The sequence below is a fragment of the Styela clava genome, chromosome 1, assembly GCF_964204865.1.
Source record: "Styela clava chromosome 1, kaStyClav1.hap1.2, whole genome shotgun sequence".
Lineage (NCBI taxonomy): Eukaryota > Metazoa > Chordata > Ascidiacea > Stolidobranchia > Styelidae > Styela > Styela clava.
In genome coordinates, this window is record NC_135250.1 from 19,081,760 (window position 1) to 19,101,543 (window position 19,784).

The 19,784-nt window shown below is 33.4% G+C and overlaps 4 protein-coding genes across 5 annotated transcripts in view; 3 read left to right on the forward strand and 1 right to left on the reverse strand.

The window, feature by feature from the left end:
* The first annotated feature begins 5,939 nt into the window (after positions 1-5,939).
* LOC120347884 (protein DPCD-like) lies at positions 5,940-7,103 on the forward strand. The gene has a single exon (XM_039418001.2). The coding sequence runs from the start codon at positions 6,369-6,371 to the stop codon at positions 6,972-6,974; it is 606 nt and encodes a 201-aa protein (XP_039273935.1). The 5' UTR covers positions 5,940-6,368; the 3' UTR covers positions 6,975-7,103.
* A 162-nt stretch (positions 7,104-7,265) lies between these two features.
* LOC120347788 (cytoplasmic dynein 2 light intermediate chain 1-like) overlaps positions 7,266-19,784 on the reverse strand; it is a 35,464-nt gene continuing 22,945 nt past the window's right edge. For both annotated transcript variants that reach the window (XM_039417882.2, XM_039417892.2), the window contains 5 exons: positions 10,981-11,151; positions 10,165-10,257; positions 9,247-9,380; positions 8,485-8,601; positions 7,266-8,002 (listed from right to left, as the gene is read on the reverse strand). In XM_039417882.2, the coding sequence (XP_039273816.2) occupies positions 7,801-8,002; positions 8,485-8,601; positions 9,247-9,380; positions 10,165-10,257; positions 10,981-11,151 (717 nt within the window). In that variant the 3' untranslated portion in view covers positions 7,266-7,800. The remainder of the gene's footprint in view (positions 8,003-8,484; positions 8,602-9,246; positions 9,381-10,164; positions 10,258-10,980; positions 11,152-19,784) is intronic.
* On the forward strand, positions 11,504-15,772 carry LOC120347866 (flavin reductase (NADPH)-like). The gene is made up of 6 exons (XM_039417982.2): positions 11,504-11,655; positions 12,092-12,204; positions 12,338-12,502; positions 12,917-13,006; positions 13,402-13,577; positions 14,179-15,772. The coding sequence occupies exons 2-6, from the start codon at positions 12,123-12,125 to the stop codon at positions 14,308-14,310; spliced, it is 645 nt and encodes a 214-aa protein (XP_039273916.2). The 5' UTR covers positions 11,504-11,655; positions 12,092-12,122; the 3' UTR covers positions 14,311-15,772.
* On the forward strand, positions 16,528-19,256 carry LOC120347819 (flavin reductase (NADPH)-like). The gene is made up of 5 exons (XM_039417927.2): positions 16,528-16,708; positions 16,994-17,161; positions 17,306-17,395; positions 17,895-18,073; positions 18,421-19,256. The coding sequence occupies exons 1-5, from the start codon at positions 16,627-16,629 to the stop codon at positions 18,637-18,639; spliced, it is 738 nt and encodes a 245-aa protein (XP_039273861.2). The 5' UTR covers positions 16,528-16,626; the 3' UTR covers positions 18,640-19,256.

The window sequence follows — 19,784 nt, forward strand, 5'->3', positions numbered from 1 at the left end:
TCTAATGTAGTAACACGTAGACTTAGTTAAATTTCTAAAATAAAATTCGGAAAGTCAACAGAACAGATTGAAATTTCCGATAAATACTGTATGAAATTTACGATTATAAAAAAACGGCCATATCCAATTCGCTCTAGCGAAAAATTGTGCAATAAAGAAAAAGTTTCAATATGATTTCTGAACGTGGAATCTAATGCAGTAACACATAGAATTAGTGAAATATTCAAAATAATATTCGGAAAGCCAACATAACAGATTGAAATTTCCGATATTACTAAGTGAAAGTTACGAATATAGAAAACGGCCATATCCAATTCGCTCTAGCGAAAAATTTGGAATAAAGAAAAAGTTTCAAAATGATTTCTGAACGTGGAATTTAATGCAGTAGCACATAGAATTAGTGAAATATTCAAAATAATATTCGGAAAGCCAACATAACAGATTGAAATTTCCGATGTATACTAAGTAAAAGTTACGATTATAGAAAACGGCCCTATCCAATTCGCTCTAGCGAAAAATTGTGCAATAAAGAAAAAGTTTCAATATGATTTCTGAACGTGAAATCTAATGCAGTAACACATTGAATTAGTGAAATATTCAAAATAATATTCCGAAAGCCTACATACCAGATTGAAATATCCGATATTACTAAGTAAAAGTTACGAATATAGAAAACGGCCATATCCAATTCGCTTTAGCGAAAAATTGTGCAATAAAGAAAAGGTTTCAATATGATTTCTGAACGGAGATTCTAATGCAGTAACACATTGAATTAGTTAAATATTCAAAATAATATTCGGAAAGCCTACATACCAGATTGAAATATCCGATATTACTAAGTTAAAGTTACGAATATAGAAAACGGCCGTATCCAATTCACTGTAGCGAAAAATTGTGCATCAGTAGAAAAGTTTCAATATGATTTCTGAACGTGGAATCTAATGTAGTAACACATAGAATTAGTTAAATTTCCAAAATATTATTAGGAAAGCCAACATAACAGATTGAAATTTCCGATAAATACCTAGTCGGAGTTACAATTATAAAAATAAAAAAATATCCAATTCGCTGTAGCGAAAAATTGTGCATCAAAGGAAAAGTTTCAACATGATTTCTGAACGGGGAATCTAATGTAGTATCTAATCTAACACATAGAATTAAATGAAAATTTTAAATAATATTTGAAAAGCCAAAAGAACTGAGAGAAATTTCCGATACATACTAAGTGAAAGTTACGATTATGGAAAACGGCCATATCCAATTCGCTCTAGCGAATAATTCTGCATTGAAAGAGAAATTTAAAAACCTAACAGGAAATCCATGCAGTAAGACATAGAATAAATTGAATTATATTTGAACAATCAACAAAACATATTGAAATTCCTGATAAATATAAAGCGGGAGTTACGATGTTATTAGGAGAATTAAAATTAAAAATGTTTCATGAAAGGAAAAGTTGAATCATGATACATGTGAAATCTTATGCGTTAACCAACAGAATAAATCAAATTTTTGAAACAACTTCAGGAAGGGTGTTATATCAGCTTTTTCAGATATTCGTAATTGGAGTTACAATTGATGTACTTCCTACTTTAGCGTATTAGGCTGTTTTTCATGAAAATTTAAATACCCTCCTCTGGCTATATCATCGCTTGGATCATACGATATCTGATCTCCAATATTCAGATCATCGCACAAGGTTGTTGAATTGTCAGAATATATGTAAGTGATCCTCCAGTATCATTATTTTCATCCGGGTGTACAATAACACTGGTTAGATCGTATTTGACATTTTGATTTCGCGAATTGTCAAAAATGGATATTTCGGGATTGGGAAAAACTTTTTTTATGATTTTTCATTTCTTGTCTTGTTCCTCGAGCAAGACAAATTGTCAAAATATATGGTGTTGAATTGGTTTCGCATTCAGTTATTGATTTTTTGATACTCCTAAAGTATGCGCACCAAGATGTCGCACAATCTGAACCCTCACCTTGTACACAACCTGAGTCCAGGTTGTCCGCCATCTTGGTGCGCATACTTCAGGAGGTTCGATTTCTGTTTGTATTCGGGGCATTTCCAGTTTTTCCATGCGTATGTGTCACCATTCAAATAAATTTGTAAACAAGCACTGTCGGCGATAGTTTCTGGCATTGGTAATATTAAAAGATTTTGTGAAACTATATTATTTTTCTATATGGGCACTCGTTACACTTGCGTATTGTCGATAGTTGCAGGATTATAATCTCCTCGTAAAGCGAACATATATTAAATAGCACTGTCTGAAATAGAAACTCGGCGGCGTCTTGTTCTTATCCATAAGTCCACATATTGAAACTCTTCCCTTTATTCACAATTTTCCGTCCCTGGCAGAAATGGCCAAATATTGCCTGATCGTGTCTTATTTGAAATGTGGCAACTAGTAATTTTTTCGCCATGACATCCGGACGTAAAGTTGAATTTTCAGGATAGAATAGGATTATTAGGATAGTATTTTTTGTGCTGAAATTCAAGATGACACCGGTCCCGCTTGTTTCGATGCCGGTCCGCAGAAATGTGACACAAAAACGGACAAGGCCCTAATAACACCTCTACAATCTAACAACACAAACCCTGCGACAATACCCACGTCAATATGTCGCAATGATGCAGCGTCAATTGGTGCGTCTGCACGAGGAAGTTCCACATCAGTCGGAATAAGATCTCTCTAAAAAAAAGTTTCTAGCTAACAGCGTGACTGCTAGGTCGCAACTTAACGGTCGCTTTGGACGTACCTAAAGTGTTCATACACCTTCATAGTCACTTTGGTCGTACCTAGTCAGTTTAAACCTATACATAATCATAAAGTTATAGCACATCTTGTAATACAGTTTGTCTTACTTAACAAACATCAATGATGCAATTCTTAAATGATTGCGCACATATATCTAACTGAGAGTGAAATCAACGAAGTTTGCGTCGTTGTTTCCAGATTGGGAACAGTTAATGGCCAGTAAACAAATGCGGATCTCACATTAATAGCATCACCTTTGTTTTTGAAAAAATTATAAACATAAATTTTCTAACGCGTATATATAATTTATTACACAAGTATGGTGGCCCATCGTTGTCACGCGTAAAAATAAAAAAATAAAATGGGAAAATAAAATGAAAAAGCGAAAATAAAAATAGTTGTGAAAAAACATAAAAATAATTGAAAAAAAAGAAATGAAAAAAAAATTGAGATTAAAAAAAAAAAAAAATAATTAAAAAAAAAAATTGAATAAAAAGAAAATAAAAAGGTTGACAACGATGGTCCGCCTCGTGTCCCATCGTTGTCACGCGTTTTTATTTTTAGAAAATTTGATGTTGCTTGGGACCAACGTTGTCAGACTTAATCCTACACGCACAAATGTGTTTCCTGGGTTTCTAACTCACTACTGATTTTCATGAGCAATATTCAATAAATTCAACATGAAAATGTTCTATAAATTCCCCATGCTACAAGTTCAACCACGAGCAATATATTTATAATAATGATAAGAGAATATAGAATTGAATAGGAAAATTTGTTTTTACGTGTAGAAGGTAATTTAATTGGAAAATGCTGCTTAACGGCTCAGTTGTCTGGACACGCGTGCGATGCCGGTACGGTACCGTCTGACCGTACCGGTACCCATGCAATCACTCATGAAAGAATCGGAGATACGGATAGTCTCGTAGAATATAGACTACTGAAACACTCTCTGCGCCTGCCCCATACCGTACAGCCGTAACGTACCGATCCAGACAAATGATAAATCGCCCGTGCTCAACCATTTATTTCAATCCATACCTCGACTCACTATATTCTACTAGGATCAAGGTATGGATTGGAAATGGAAATTTTCTAAAAATAAAAACGGGTGACAACCTTTTTATTTTCTTTTTATTCATTTTTTTTTTTAATATTTTTAATTTTTTTTTTTCAATTTATTTTTTTTTCGTTTTTTTTTTCGTTTTTATTTTAAATTTTTTTTTTAATTTAATTAAATTTTTTTTATCATTTTTTTTCAATTATTTTTATGTTTTTTCCCAACTATTTTTTTATTTTCCGTTTTTTATTTTCAATTTTACGCGTGACAACGATGGGCCACCATACACAAGCTTACTTCGTTTGTATAAAAGCGGTCGTGCAAGTGTGCAAATTTACGGAGGATCAAATGTTCTGGGTGCAAACTGCAAATTCGCTCGCCTTCACTTTAGAGATGTACCGATGTATCGGTATCGATATCGGCCATTTTTTCGGTATCGGCCATGTATCGGTTAGATAAAGGCCGATATTTCCGATATATTTACCTTTTTGATATGGTCCAGAATGTTTTAAAAGATAAATTGGAATACTACTTTTTAATTTATTTTTTGTCTGGAGAGATCGTGATCTATGAGCCATATACATGTCCCTACCCCCGCGAGAGAATAGGATTCACGTATTTTTAGCTATTTTCGCTGTCAAATTTTTATATTGACATGCTTAATATTACATAGTAATGATGAAGAAATATATCAACACGGCACATAACAAAAAGCAATTAGGCGCCCAGTTTTAAATCATACAGTGGAATTGGGGTCCTTATTAACGGCACATGGACTTTTGGCACGGGTATAAATTCTGACTGTTTGTCGTCAAGTACGAGTGTCATTTAGTCCGACGACATCGATAAACTAAATTCCGACACAATTATCCCTCTACGCAGATATTAATTTTGTTTAACTACACAATTTCTTTATAGATATATTGACATGACCGCCTTGCCCCAGAGGGCCTAGAGTCCTAGACTGTCTCAAAATATATGATGGCAATTGTATAATAATATAAAATAGTAAAGTAAAAAAACATCCTCGACGGCTATATGTAGGCCTTCTTTTGGTCGGTGCTGATTGATATTCTTTCATGTTGGCTTTGACTTATTGCGTCGACGATTACGATTAGCCACGAAATAAAATATTTGAAAAATGCTTTTAATTTGAACGTAGGACGGCGGCTCTAGATTGTGTGGGTGATATTCGATATTTTTTTAAACACGAATAACGATATTCGAAGGTCGCGATATGAACATCCCGGCTTATGAGTTTTCTAATTGAACACCGAGATTACTAACGTTACTGTACAGTGCATCTTAATCAGTTAAAGCAAACACCAAACATTGATATATCTTTTTTTCGATCTGAAATAATGTGTACTATGATTCTATGAACAACGCTCAAAGACCATTGTTTTAACCCGTCTTCCCTACACGGCACACCTAATTAAGTAATATTTACATAGTATCGGTATCGGATCGGTATCGGCGACAAAAGTGGTATCGGTACATCTCTACTTCACTTATCAAAATTTTATCAAAAAGGCCAGTCACTGTTCTGCAGCTTTTTAATACTTTATCATTATTATTGTTCGTCGAAATAAAATTTCTCTCGCAAACCAATGACATGAAACAATCTCATGGACGTTTCTCCGACGCTGGTGGCTAATTTTAGGCTAGTCTCTCGCAACGTTTGCAGTATCAATTTTTGATTATTGCAACTAAACCAACGACTATGAACCAAACTAAAGGTCCTCGGAGGGCACGATGACAATCAAGTTATTTGATTAACAACTAATTTTTGAAAACACAGCTAAAAACTGACAAATACCACGCAAAACAACCAAAAAACAAGGAACGTTTACAACCACGCTTGAATATCAGTCTGAGCGAAAGAAGTCTTTGAGCGGCGGCATAAATTGCACTTGTTACGTCAATGCTGATTTGTAATTGTTGTGGAAATAAACAAGGAAATCGGTGCTCGTGTTCGAACCAAAGTGAATATAAATTATAGTCACTTTGGTTCGAACCGAACGGAGGTCCTTGTATTTTGACATCTCATGCCTCAGTGATTTCCGTTATAGACAACTTGGCCTGTAGATGATAGAAATTCTGACTTTAAAAAAGCAGGCTTGCGCTGAAGTTGCGTCGGGTAATTTATTTGAATGGAGCTTCAATACTTTTGTGAAAGGTCGCAACTTGGCAAGGTTATGTAGCCTAAGAATCTAAGATTAACTTTGATGAGTGAAACAAGACCAAATTCCACTAGATGATCATAGGAATGTCGTACTTTGCCCACCACAGGCAGCAGGGGAAATAGATTTATTTATCCAAACCCCAACCAGCTTTCCATAATCTGACCAAGTTTCCATTAAAAACGCCATCAACCCAGTGCTTTTGACTATGACAAACTTAACGCTGTAATGAAAAAGTGCATATAAACCTTGTGTATTGTTTACAGTGCACAATTATTGCTGTTTGCAACTATATTAATCACCAGCTTCCGAATCTTATTAGTTATAGTGAATGCCATATAGATTACATAGAGCATGTCATTTTGGGTAGACACTTTGAGATCTGCTCGGAAAACCGCTCTTTTGCAAGATGGTAGAAGGAAAGTTCATTACACATTTCCAGATGGCAATGAACTAGCTGAAGAATATGATGTCAAAACAAATGATCTAATTGTTAGAAAATGGCGCAAGAAGACTACACTAGGTGGACCAACAAAGTGGGATATGGAAATTGGCGAAGACCAGAACTATGCTTCTAACCTGGTAATGGGAGCGGAGCACATGGTAGAGTCTATGTCAAATCCTGTGCTTTGTCGACGGGATACGAAAAAGGCTTTTCAGTGGCGAATCCGAAATCTGCCTTACTCACTGGAGACATTCAGCGTGAAAGTCGAAGATAAAGACACGATTGTTGTTCGAACTTCAAACAAAAAATATTTTAAGAAGATTGACGTTCCTGATATGCAACGAGCGAAGATTCCTCTTAACCAATCTGATTTAACATTCGCACACGCAAACAACACACTTATCATCCAATACAAAAAACCGAAGCAAATACTAGACGACCATGAAACTATAGTAAGGGAAATAGAACAATTAAAAGTTTCTAAAGATGGAGATGTTGATTGCAAACAATCATAGTTCTATGATGTGTAGAAACCACCTTTTATAATTTTCAGGCAGTGGCGGAGTGACGCTAAAAATTCTTGCTCTTTGGCATGATTTCTGATAACGTGATTAACAACTCTAGTTGAGGCTTGCAATAAAATATTTATTTTGCTATAAAAGTTGTATGCAGTTCTTTACTATATATAACAAGAAGACAAGATATCATGATCCATGCGTAATCCTGCACCTATCTAGCAAGTTGCTTGACTTGTGCCAATCTAAACTTCCCTCTCATCTAACATGAATGATTATACAAAACTAATATTAGAGCCAAGGGTATCAAAATATATTTCTCTACATGTAATATTTAGAAACAGTGAAAAAAAAGTCACAATGAAGTACAGAAATATAAATAACATCTAGCTGAAGAGTTTGGTACCAAATGAGTTAACTAAGTGTTTTTCCATGTGATTGGAAAAAAATCATGACGATTAGCTGTTCTTGCTTTCGTTACCAGGAATTCAAATCCATACAGATCAGTCGTTTTTAACCGGGGTTTTGCCAGTTTCCATCCAAATCATAGAGTCTATATATTGTTTCAATAATATCATCAAATACCTAGGTTTGCCACTATTATTCAACTTACAACACTTACAGTTTACAATTCAGGCACTTGAACTATTTCGCAGGAGTCGTCGAGCCTCCTGAACCCCTGCATCAAAAAGGTGGAAAACCATTGATAATACATTGTGGAAATATACTGATACAAAGGAGCAGCAATATTTTCCAAATGTTCATCTGTAGCAAATTTCGAATAGCACTACATGATCAAATAAATCCTGTGAAATATCACCACACCCTACATTCTAGTCCATTTATTTTTCTCTTGTCTTCTATAAGCTTCAAGTTCTCTGTCTTTTTGAGCCCTCGCTTCATCGACTAATGGTTCAAGGAATTGGGTGTCCTTAGCAGGGTCCTCTGCTGTGGTTAAATTCCTTTTATCTTCTCCCTGTTGTGGGAAATGTCCACAGAATGCCATTCTCCACATATCTACAGGATTTCTATAATATTCATGAATATATCAACTGTTTGTTTTTCATACAGGTGGACCCTAATTTGGTTAGATGTCTAAAATTTAATAAATGATTAAGGGGTTACCCAAAAAAGCAGAACTCATAAATTTCCTAATATATTATACGAAAATGACGAAACTTTATTCAACACTTGAACTTCTGTTTGTGTATGATTGTATCGAAAAGGTTCAGTGTTCTAGGACTTCAGAACATGTTTAAATGGCCTGGCCTGCGTTCTGTTTGGGTCACTCTGTGTTATGATTTTCTGAAAATGGTTTAAAAAGCCTCTCACACCATTGTTATGCATAATAAGACATTTATTTAGAAGGACAACCGATTCATAGTAATGGAAGATAATTTGCTTGAGCTTTAAACATGAGTCAAAGGATCGATACATAGACCACCAATGCTAATAATGTAGTAAGGCCATCATAGCCCACAGACACATGAAGGAGAAATGCTTCACTCACTTTGATGAGAGACGGCCAATGTCTGAGCTTGGAACTGGTGGATTACCTATACCTTCAAAACTATCCATTCCAGCTGGCACATATAGAGGTCGTTGGGGGTCGATCAATGATTTAGTGCTGTGATGTATTGGATAATTATATACAATTCATACAAATATTGAATGTGAAAAAAACACATATAACAATATTGCACTATGATGTCCACATTATGCAATTCTTAACCGTATTCTACTTCAAGTTCTCGAGTCTTAAAATCAACCTTTTTAATATTGCTGGGTTGCATTAACCAACATATTATGATCTGTTGTTTGGAGACCAAAGCTAGATGTAACTTGTAAACTATTTCTCATTATGTTCGTCATCTCAAAGTCAAAGCAAACGGTAATTATTCCCTTGATATATGGTTCAGTGTAAATATGGACATCGCTTGACACATGAAATGGGTGAAAATTTTTGAATATATAGGAAATTTGTCGAGTGGTAAATAGAAGAAAAACCTACAAATCTATAACTCCTGCAAGTACTATTAACAAAAGTAAGGGAAAATCTATGTGGCAAATGTCCTTTTATAAGAGACTACCATCTTTAAATATTTGGAAGCGATTGGTGTATTAGATATCAGCTAATACAAAAGTGGGTTTTCCCACTTATGTGATCCATTATTTGAAAGAGTATTTAATTCAACATAGGCATGACTTTAAAAGGCAATTCACTCAAACAAAAATACATTACTAAATGGCAAATCAAGATTACACAGCTTACTTGAGGTCAGCATCAAACGTAGCATGGTTCATGACATGTCGAAGTCCTCGTACAGTTGTTTCCACTTTATTGCTCAGGAATAACAAAGTTGCACCATTTATGTGGGAGAGAAATCGCATGGTTTTTATAATAACCTGCAACAGGGAAACAAAGAAGTTCCTTTGCCAGAATATGAACTATTGTGAAACATTAGAAATTACTCATGTCAATCTGTTCTAATCTGAGAGTAAGTATGTCAATGTTAACAAGTTTGTTCAAATTGAAATTACAAAACGGTGAATTAGACCAGGGGTGGGAAACCTTCGGCCCACAAGGAAAAATTGTGCGGCCCGCGAAACTACCGGTAGTTTTTAATTGAGGATAACTTGCGTGCGAGTAATTCCAATTCATTTGCATTGCAAAGTCTATACCTGAGCTTGTGCATGACATAAGATCAATAATCGAAATTTTTGTGCCTGCAACTACTAGAAGTTAAATTAGGGTGCAGCCCGCAGTTTCACCCAGTTATTTGTATCTGGCCTTCGTGAATTAAAGGTTGCACACTCCTTGGCGAACAGTGTTTCCCAACCTGACATCCGAAGCGATATGAATTGACAAGACAAAAGACTTAAATAAATATTGATGTTATAAAGATTTGTTTATTAGGGCAACTACAAAAATATCATTCGTTTCTTCTATTTTTAAATAGAAACGTGTCCCAGAACTTCTCTCCATAGCTATGGAGCCAGGAAAAATTCACAATCCACTCAAAATCGAGACACATTAAAACAAATTTGGCTCTCAACCCAAGGTTGCAAAAAATTTGACTCTGACTCACACATTATAAGGAAAGCAATAATCATTCCGCGGATAGTAGCAGCCCCAGAGCCCTGTTCAGTTTGAAAAAGCCTCAAAAACATCTTTATTATCAACGCTCACCTTTCTCTGTTCAGATTCCATATCTTGAAACAAATCATATTTGCTGCCGATAATGATTAGTGGAACAGGAAAAGGATCCATTACATGTGCATCCTGTATGAGGAAAAAACTTTATATTTAATCATTTTAGACTCGTGCATCATTTTTATAAAAATTTCATACCGAGTTAAATATTTCTTTTCATCGGCCTGGCCTCATGCTTCGAAAAAGATTTCAGAAGCCACATAGGATGGTGGATATGTGATAATATAGTTATGGGAAAAAAATTACCGACTATTCCATTGATATTCTTGGTAGTAACCGTTTTCAGAAAAACATTTTGGAATTAACACTTATATTTTGGTGTTTACAATATAAAGGTACCATCACAAAAATACCCAAGTAAACTTCAGGGTATGCAACTTGACATAAAAATAATGAATTGGTTAAAGTTTGTGAAGTTACAATGGATTATTTGGATTCATTTCTCTGTATAAAGCAGTAGTTCACAAACTGTCATGATCCATGGACCCCTTTCATAGATTCTTAACATTCTGTGGCTCTATGCTTTTCATTAAGTTAAGACTCAATTTCGTTTTCAACAGGTTTACATCAGTTATTTTATTGTCATGTTCAATAACAAAAGTAAATAAATAAATAAATGCATTGCAGTTGAATAAGTCGCTCAGTGGTTCCCAAGGGACCAAGGCCTCATTTGAAAAACTATGGTTAAAGACATACCTTATCTATAGATCATACTTAGCAATTATATAAGAAACACACTAACTGGTTTGCAGAAAAAGAGATCAAATTTTTCTATATTATGAACATCCATACCGGGTGATCTTTTCCACCAACTCTTCTCCATGATTTTTCATCAATTTTCTGTTGTAAGTTTGGATCGTTTCTACTTTCCTGCCTGATAACTAGCTTAATCCTTGTTCTTGCAGCTTCCAACAATGTCTCTGCTGTGTACCAAAGTTTTTTTGGATCTGACAAATCAAGTACCTGGCAAAAAAAATATATACAAATTTAAGCAGATGTATAAGAAGAATTTAATTCTCAAGGTATAAAAGCACAAAATATGCGAAACAATTCTGTTTTTATTTCGAGCTCTGCTCAGGATATAATAGATAGTAGATTTGATATCACATAATGCTACACCCAATCTATTATTTATGCTGAGTCACTTAGGATTGCACAATACAAGAACAAATGTTTAATTTCTAGCTCTGCTGTCCAGCAATAGCAGCATTGATTGATTTCATATTCATGCAAACAATACCTTGGCTGATGAGATTATTGAAGGTAACAGATATGAAAAGTATTCGGTATTTTAAAAAAGTTAGCCTGTTAAATCTAAGATACGGTTTTTAAAACAAAACTTGAACAAAAACTACAATACCGTTATTATCCAAGAAAAAAACAGTTGAGAAATATCGGATACCAAACTCAGCTACAGAAAGCAAAATATAACTAGAAATTAGTGAATTGCAGCTGAAGTTTAAAACGGTATAGTACTACATTGGCATTATGTCATATTAAAAAACTTTGTTGACAGAATAATTATTTCTTATTAACTTGAGTTTTAATTTTGTCGGTTTTTTATCTTGATTCTATAGTTATATAGCGGAATTTTAAATCTGACTTAAGATGCTGTACACATTGCACTGTATCTATCAGCGCTGGGCAGAAGTTTCAAAACCGAGAGTCCGCAAGTCAAGTTGATTGAGTGGTGGGTTAAGTCTCACTGAGGGTTCATGTCATTCTATTTTCACGACCAGGGTCAGGTCTTTAAAAAACAGTAACTCAAGTCGAGTGAATGACTCGTGCCTTTCCAACACTAGTATCTATACATGCCAAATAAAACTACAACTGTATTAATTAATGTTTTTTGAAATAATTACTTTGATGTCTTTATTCTAATTATTATCTTTTAATTTTTCAGTTACTACCCTCTCTAACAGTAAGCGAATAATATGTCAGAGCAGAAGAAAGTAATAGTATTTGGAGCAAATGGGCAATGTGGCCTGAAGTTATTAAAACAAGGCCTCAATGAAGGTATGGGAAAGGGTCTAAAGAATTTTTTTTAGAAGGTAGAGGGGAGTTACCCTATTTTGGGGTATATTGTGGACTATCTGGCAGAGGATGACAAACCGTGCCACGTTTTAATAACAGTATAAATAAATTTCAGGATTACGAGTGACAGCATTTGTACGAACACCAGAAAAAATACCAAAAGAGATAAGAGAAAAACTTCACAAAGTTATTCAAGGTGATGCAATGGATCCAAAATCAGTTGAAGAAGCCATTGAAGGACATGACTACGTACTTTCTGCATTGGGAAATGTCTTAAAATGTAAGGATCTAATAATTTGGAATCAATTACTTCAGCATAACTGGACCTGATACTAACTCCCCATTTAAAATAAAGCAATAAGTAAAATAATGGCACCCACTCGGCACGGCCGAATTTATTCCTGGTCTAAACGATAATACTCAACTATACGTTCGAGAAACTAATCTTGAGGCTCAAAGATAATACAGAAGATGTTTTAACTATTGAATCCAGTTTACTTTATGTTTATGAAATGTACTAAGACTCAGTACATTTGTGCTACAAAATGTACTCAAACCCAGCTAAATTATTTAAACTAAATGGATAAACAAGTTTGTCTTTTAAAACTCAAAATCAAACATATTTTTATGAAAACAATTGAAAAATTGAGAAAACATCAAATATATGAGAATTTCAATATTTTCTATCTCATAGTTGGAACAATGTTATTAACGAATGGATCTAAAAACATTCTGGAAGGAATGAGAAGTCACGGAGTCAAGCATCTACAAGTGGTTAGTGGAGGTAAAGCAATAATTTCTATACTAAACCGCAATGTCATAAAGATTCGGAATAATTAATAATTATTAACAAGGAACGGAATCGGAACTCATCTATTTTCCTGACTATATTGACTTGCACTACTTTGATTTTAGCATCAATCAGTATATACTGACAATTACACCATACCTATATACAGTTGTTCCCAACCTTTAATGGCTCGTGGCCCCCTTCCACAGGCTTTGTGCACTCATGCCCCCCCCCCCCTCTGTTTCGAATCACTGATATATATAAGCTTTATACATTTCTGTGGTGCTCATAACTTTATTCAGTAATGAGTGAGTGCCATTATCTGTCCAAGCGAATTCTTTCGGATTTATTACTCAGATAGTTACTAGCAAAATATTTTACCACTCCAGCACCATACATACCGGGAGAAGGAGGTTTGTTTGAGGCAATTGCCAGAAAAGTAACAATTGCGGCTAGAGATCACATTAGACAGCTCGAGAACTTAGATGCTTCTGATGACATTGACTGGGTTGCGATTTGCCCCTATTTCATAAAAGATAGCGACGCATTGGACCCAGACTACAAGGTATTATTATTAGGCTTTAAAAGATCTCTGCTTCGTGGTTTGTCAGTTGACATATATAAGATTGTGCTCTTTGGTGGCTATGGTTACAACTACCGTTAACTGCATGAACACAATAAAATTATTTTGTGCATGTTTTATTAGTGGTCACTTAATCCACCTTCATATCACTAAATGACATACACCAAAAAAAATTATTGCAACTTGTTACTAGACTAGGTATTTTCCACAGTTAATTTGGAAAAAATTATTCAAATAGGCTTCAGAATCATGAGTAGCAAGTCAAATTGCCTATTTTTGAATTGAAAAATTGAGAGAAAACTTTTTTTTACACCAACAGCGGTTGCTTCTCAATTATGTCCAGCTGACTGTCAAAATGATTTGATTTGAATTCTCAGCCTTAAATCTCAAGACCACTCCATTCAGTGAATAATGTCTTGCGTCCAGAATGGTGAAGAATATATGATCAATATAAGAAAACGATTTGATGTATCTTATCTCCCATGTTTAATCATGAGCTTAGGTCAAGAGTCATTGATAAAGAAATTTTCGGGAGTGCATGTGATTGAAGGAGAACTATGATATTATCGTCCTTGTTTTTCAGTATGTGAAGCAAAAAGTTTCTGGGATGTCTACTGCAACAACAGCAGAAATAGCAGATTTTATGATAAAGATTGTACAAGATGAAACAAAAGCAAAAGACTTCAGACATTGCAAAATGATCATTCATCATTAAATCCCCTTTTTCAGCGTTTTTAGATTATCTAACCCTGTAATATTTCTCCATTTATATGTTTAAACATGACCCAGTGATCAGAACAACTTGAAGGTCTCCTTCATTTTGCAAACAGTTTTTTTTTATATGTTATTGTATTTGACGGATCATTTTGCAAACAGTTGTCAGCTGTCAAAGGGGCAAGCTTATAGTCAAATTTAAAATATTGTCTGTCATCCCTGTTTGTAAATTAATTTAAAATGAAAAAGGTTACACTATAAGTGACTATAAGTTCTCAGTACTTAGTGAAAGAATAATAATGTATTTACTGCATTTGTATTTATATATTACAGCCTTAAAACTTTATGAACATCCTGTATATTTTCTTAAATCACTCGTTTGAATAAGTATTGTCACAAAAGAACAGTATATAAACTTAATTTAATGAGCAAAAGTACTTTATGCAAATAAAAAGCTTGAATATTAATAGTTTTTTGTGTTAATTAATTGTGAGCTATTGTTACATATTACTTGTAGATTGTGGATAGGATTTCTAATCAATCTAGATGAGATGAATGGCTTGATTACTTGGTATAAGAGTATACAATAAGAACAAACTGGCTCATGCCTTACATCCATGACCTAAGAAATTAAGTCCTATAAAAATTTTGGAAGAAATGGAGCATTATGATAGATTGGTAATTAAAGTAAAACAAAAACACATCGTGACTATATTATGTATAACTTGAAAATGCTCTCAAATTTTCAAGGTAAATTAACAGTTAAGGGGGATAATAGAGCTGCCCTATGTACAGAATGTTTTATTTTTGGGGCAACTTCACAAGACATGTACCGCCGATCATGTACAGCTTCGTAAAGTTTTTCAATATCTGTCAAATGTCTCTAGCCCACATGATAAATAGTCATGAATATACTAAGAACTATGCAAAGTTTCGATATGAAAATTCAGAAAAAGTGGAGATGGTACCAAACAGTATTAAGTGCATATTGTTTGGAATTTAGAGACCACATAGAAAAAGTAATGATTGCATTTTAAGCACGGAGCAAAAAAAAAAACAAGTCACAAAATTACCTCTAAAATATTACTGGATGTATACCAGTAATTCATTACTCTTAGCCACTAACTTCTTAACATTGCTTTTAAATCTTTACTAATTCACTACATCATATACCAACGTATAATATAGACATTTTTGTAGTAAATTGGTTTGTTTGAAGTTTTCTGTAACCTTTTCAATAAATGAAGCCCATGTGTATCAAAAACATGGTTCCATATTTTTGAAGATAATAATATTAGCAATAGTTGCAGTCAGTTTATTAATATTACAATTCAATCAAATGGACATCCCAGCCTGATAGAATAAAGTATTTAGATATGTAGACTTAACCCAAGCCATGGGTTGATTAATGTTAGAAATCAATGTATTGAATTTTTATTAGGTAAAGCTTATCATGGACAACTGTACCCAATTCATTTTGCCTATTGAAAATATGTGAGATTTTCTGGTTTCTATTGTTGATATAAATAGCAGTTTAGCAGTTGGTATTACTATAAGTGGAGAATCAAATACAGAAAAGTGTGTTTCTTGATTTTCAAAGAAGAGAAGCTAGTTTGAATTTTGGCAGTGCAATGAAGAATTATATTTCACACAGTAAAAATAATGAAAAGCATAAAACTCATAGTTATCAGGATATTTTATGCCAATGTTGAATTTAGCCAAAATAAGCCACAAGAATAATGACATATACCCAGCATATTTCACCACATTTGGACACATCAGCAGAATCTAAATATATAAATATCATGTTTTAATCATATTGATCACACATCACATGATACTATTTACACGTGTCTATCTCATTTTGAGCCCTGTAATAGTAGCACAACAAACTATATAAACACAGACATTCTTTGGGACTTACAATAAGTGCACATTGTAGAGATGGTAACAGTGCAAGTGTGCTATTGTGGAATGGATGCCTCATGTGAAAAAATATTGGGTCAAAAGATAAAGGATATACCGGTACATTAGGTAGGTCACAGTTCTTTATGTAAGAATAAGCATATTACAATTTTCTGTTGTAAATAATTTTATTTTCAAATGGATGGGAATTTCATCAAAGACAGGTATTCCTATGAAGGCTATGATATTGCAATTCCTAAAAACACCCTTCGCATTAGAATTGAGGCATTAATTGTTAATTTTTTTTTTATAGTGGATTATTAAGAAAAAATTAAGAATAATTTGCTTGATTTGAAAACAAGGTGGGTACTTAGTCAAATAGAACAAAAAACATTAAAATTATAGCTTTGTAATGGCTGGTGTGAAGAGAATAATCATTTTTGGAGCTACTGGCCAAACCGGATCAAGGACTCTGCAGAGAGCCATAAATGAAGGTATGCTATAAAATATACTGATTTTATTCGGAATACGTCTGTCAAATTATTTCTAAATTGAAATAAAAATGTGATTTGAAAATCCAATTTCCTCCTAATTTAAAATACAGAAAACTTGTTTTGAAAATGGATATAAAACATGCTTTTCACCCGAAAAAAATCACTTATATAGAACAAATGGCATTATATATATTGTTATAGTAGGTCATAGTATTAGTAATACCAATTGTGCCTCAATTTCTCATAATGCTAGATATCCATAGTGATAAAAAAATATTTGTTCAGGTCTACAAGTGTCAGCATATGTACGAACACCTTCGAAGATATCTGAAGATGTGAAGAAAAATCTCTACAAAGTTATACAAGGCGATGTTCTCGATAAAAGCTCAGTTGAAAAAGCAATTGAAGGAAATGATGCTGTTATTTCTGCACTTGGTGCAACTTCTCCTTTTGGTGAGTTTATAATCATGTCCCTAATATTGAGTGGTTTCCCATTTAAAAAACATCTTTGATATATCACACCAACAGAAGCAAAAAAAATTGCACATGGTTTGAAATTCACAAGCATATTTGTAAACAATGCACTGGTATTTTCAGCGAAAACTACAGTCATGTCAGAAGGTTGCTCAAACATCATCTCAGGAATGAAGAAACATAATGTCAGGAAATTGATAGTTGTCAGTGGAGGTACGGAGATTAGTTATCAATTATTAACTACGGTACCTAAATTAAAACTGTACCCATGCAAAGCAAATACAAAATTAATCAATGCCCAGGAATTGATATGTGATATGAAAAATTGAAAGATTCTTCAAATTACAGTTTTACAGTATGAAATAGAGGTGAAATATAACCTAACAAAATATATACAGGGTGTTCAATGTTCATAAAGTCCTATTACAATTTCAAAATTTGTTATGAAGTCAGTTCAATTTATCTCAACAAGGTTTGTTTTAGTTTACTCAGTGTTTATTCAGGTATTTTTTTTAGGTTTTTTCATTTGATACACTCTCTTATGTCCACCATTAGATAGACGAAGCACATCGAAGTTCTTTTACCTACTTTAATTTAGGACTTATCAATGAATACCCTGTATATTCAGGATAATAAAAATCGTCAAAGCATTAATCATAATCAAAAAAACTGTCAAAAAAAACAAACAATCAATTTATGACCATTTTATTAGCAATATACTTGGCAAGTGAAGCTGGAATATTCGCGACACTGATGAAGACACTTGTCAAATCAACAGAAGACCATGTAAAGCAACTAAGTATATTGGAAAATGCATCCAGCAATATAGATTGGATAGCAGTCATGCCACCTTGGATCAAAGATGACAAAGAAGTCAATCCAAATTACCTGGTAAGCACCAGTACTACACCTCACCTATTCATAGTTAAATTCTGATAAATTGAAACTATGTTTATTGTTTTGTTCACATTTGAGAATTTGCTCAAAGCACGAATACTTGATAGGAAAAGATTATGTTATTAGGAACAATTTTAATTCATCAAATTCAAATCCAAAGCAATTTTCATTGCTCAAAGTAGAGCATTTTTTATAATAGGCCTACAATTTCCAATAGTAATATATCGTTATATAAACAGCAGTTTTGGTGTATTATTTCAAGCTGGAATTATTTTTTCAGTCCTATTAAAAGTGAAACGATGCAGTAATACAAACAATAATATTTTCATTACCTTTTACAGTACAAAAAAGATTATCTGCCAGGCGTATCCCAAGTTACTACGGCAGAGATAGCAGATTTTATGATCAAAACATTAATGGATGACGATAAAGTTGAATCACTGAAGCATTCTCAAATTGCAATATCGTCAAAACCAAAACAACCGTCAAACTGCCCTGGAACTATAGGAATGGCATTACTTGTTTTGGCAGTCGGTTCAGCCATATATTTCAAATATTGAACTGCATAAGATTTTGAATGATTATTAAAATAAATGCACAATATTTTTCGAACACATTATTGTTTTTAGATTTATAAAATTAAAATCACATGACTAATCAAAATCTACTATCATATTACATCTTACAAAATCAAAATAAGACACAAACAGACAAAACTCATTTCAAGCTCTGCCTGCCCTCTTAATTTGCCTGAGGAAACGCACTGCACGAATATTAACACAGTGAAGTGTTTACATCTGTCATGAATTTAGTTCAATAGAGCAGTTACTATTCAATTATTTCTTGTATGACTTGTATTGTTTTTGATAGATGGTTTAGAACTTAAGAATATTATAGTTTGGTAACTAGATGTAGCAATGTTATATGAGCTTGATTTTATTTGTAAGAATATGTGCCAAAAAAATAATGTTCTAGTGTGCTTTCTCAATGTGAATTTTGTATTCATTGCAGTAATTGTGTATTTACTGAGCAAAAAATCTGCTATTATCAGGTTCTCGATTTCTGGACCTAACATATCATAATACATTTGAACATAAAACCAACATGTTATAATTCTGCCAGGTGGGTTGTATTGCCCACTCAAATAATTAAATTTGGCATCAGTACACTGCAGTTATAGGTCGCAATTGAATATATAAAAAAAAAAAAAAGTTAAAGCAATTGATCCACAGATATTGTTGATCTCAAGATATTTTTGGACTGTTTTCTTAATAGCAAAATATTTGGTAGGGTACATCCCTGTATGATTGTTTGCTATTACCGTACACTATGCAAGAACTTATGCTTTACCATCAGTAACATTTTTAGTTTTAAAATTCAGTTGCTATTTCTGCCAGGTTTTACCATTTCAATGAATATGTTATTAATATGTCATGAATCTGTCATACTCTGTATATACTCTTTTTACTAATTATAATCAAAAGATATGAAAATACCGCAAAAATTTGTATCTATCTTTTATACCACTATTGCCATGTTTTACTTTTATAATCGATAAGACCGTAAGTGATTATTGAATATTTAAAAGTTGACTAAATAAAATATGTGTTAACGCAATATTTTCGAGTTTTCGATTCGCGTAAATAAATATGTAACATGCGCAGGATCAACCCAAGCGGAAATCTCATCAATGAGTTAATTGTTA

Bases quoted from the DNA above. Each gene is read 5' to 3' on its own strand.
- LOC120347866 (XM_039417982.2), top strand. From the start codon at position 12,123: ATGTCAGAGCAGAAGAAAGTAATAGTATTTGGAGCAAATGGGCAATGT. The intron at 12,503-12,916 runs GTAAGGATCTAA...TCTATCTCATAG, and splicing joins ATTGGGAAATGTCTTAAAAT to TTGGAACAATGTTATTAACG. The intron at 13,578-14,178 runs GTATTATTATTA...CTTGTTTTTCAG, and splicing joins CATTGGACCCAGACTACAAG to TATGTGAAGCAAAAAGTTTC.
- LOC120347884 (XM_039418001.2), top strand. From the start codon at position 6,369: ATGTCATTTTGGGTAGACACTTTGAGATCTGCTCGGAAAACCGCTCTT.
- LOC120347819 (XM_039417927.2), top strand. From the start codon at position 16,627: ATGGCTGGTGTGAAGAGAATAATCATTTTTGGAGCTACTGGCCAAACC. The intron at 17,162-17,305 runs GTGAGTTTATAA...TGGTATTTTCAG, and splicing joins TGGTGCAACTTCTCCTTTTG to CGAAAACTACAGTCATGTCA. The intron at 17,396-17,894 runs GTACGGAGATTA...CCATTTTATTAG, and splicing joins ATTGATAGTTGTCAGTGGAG to CAATATACTTGGCAAGTGAA.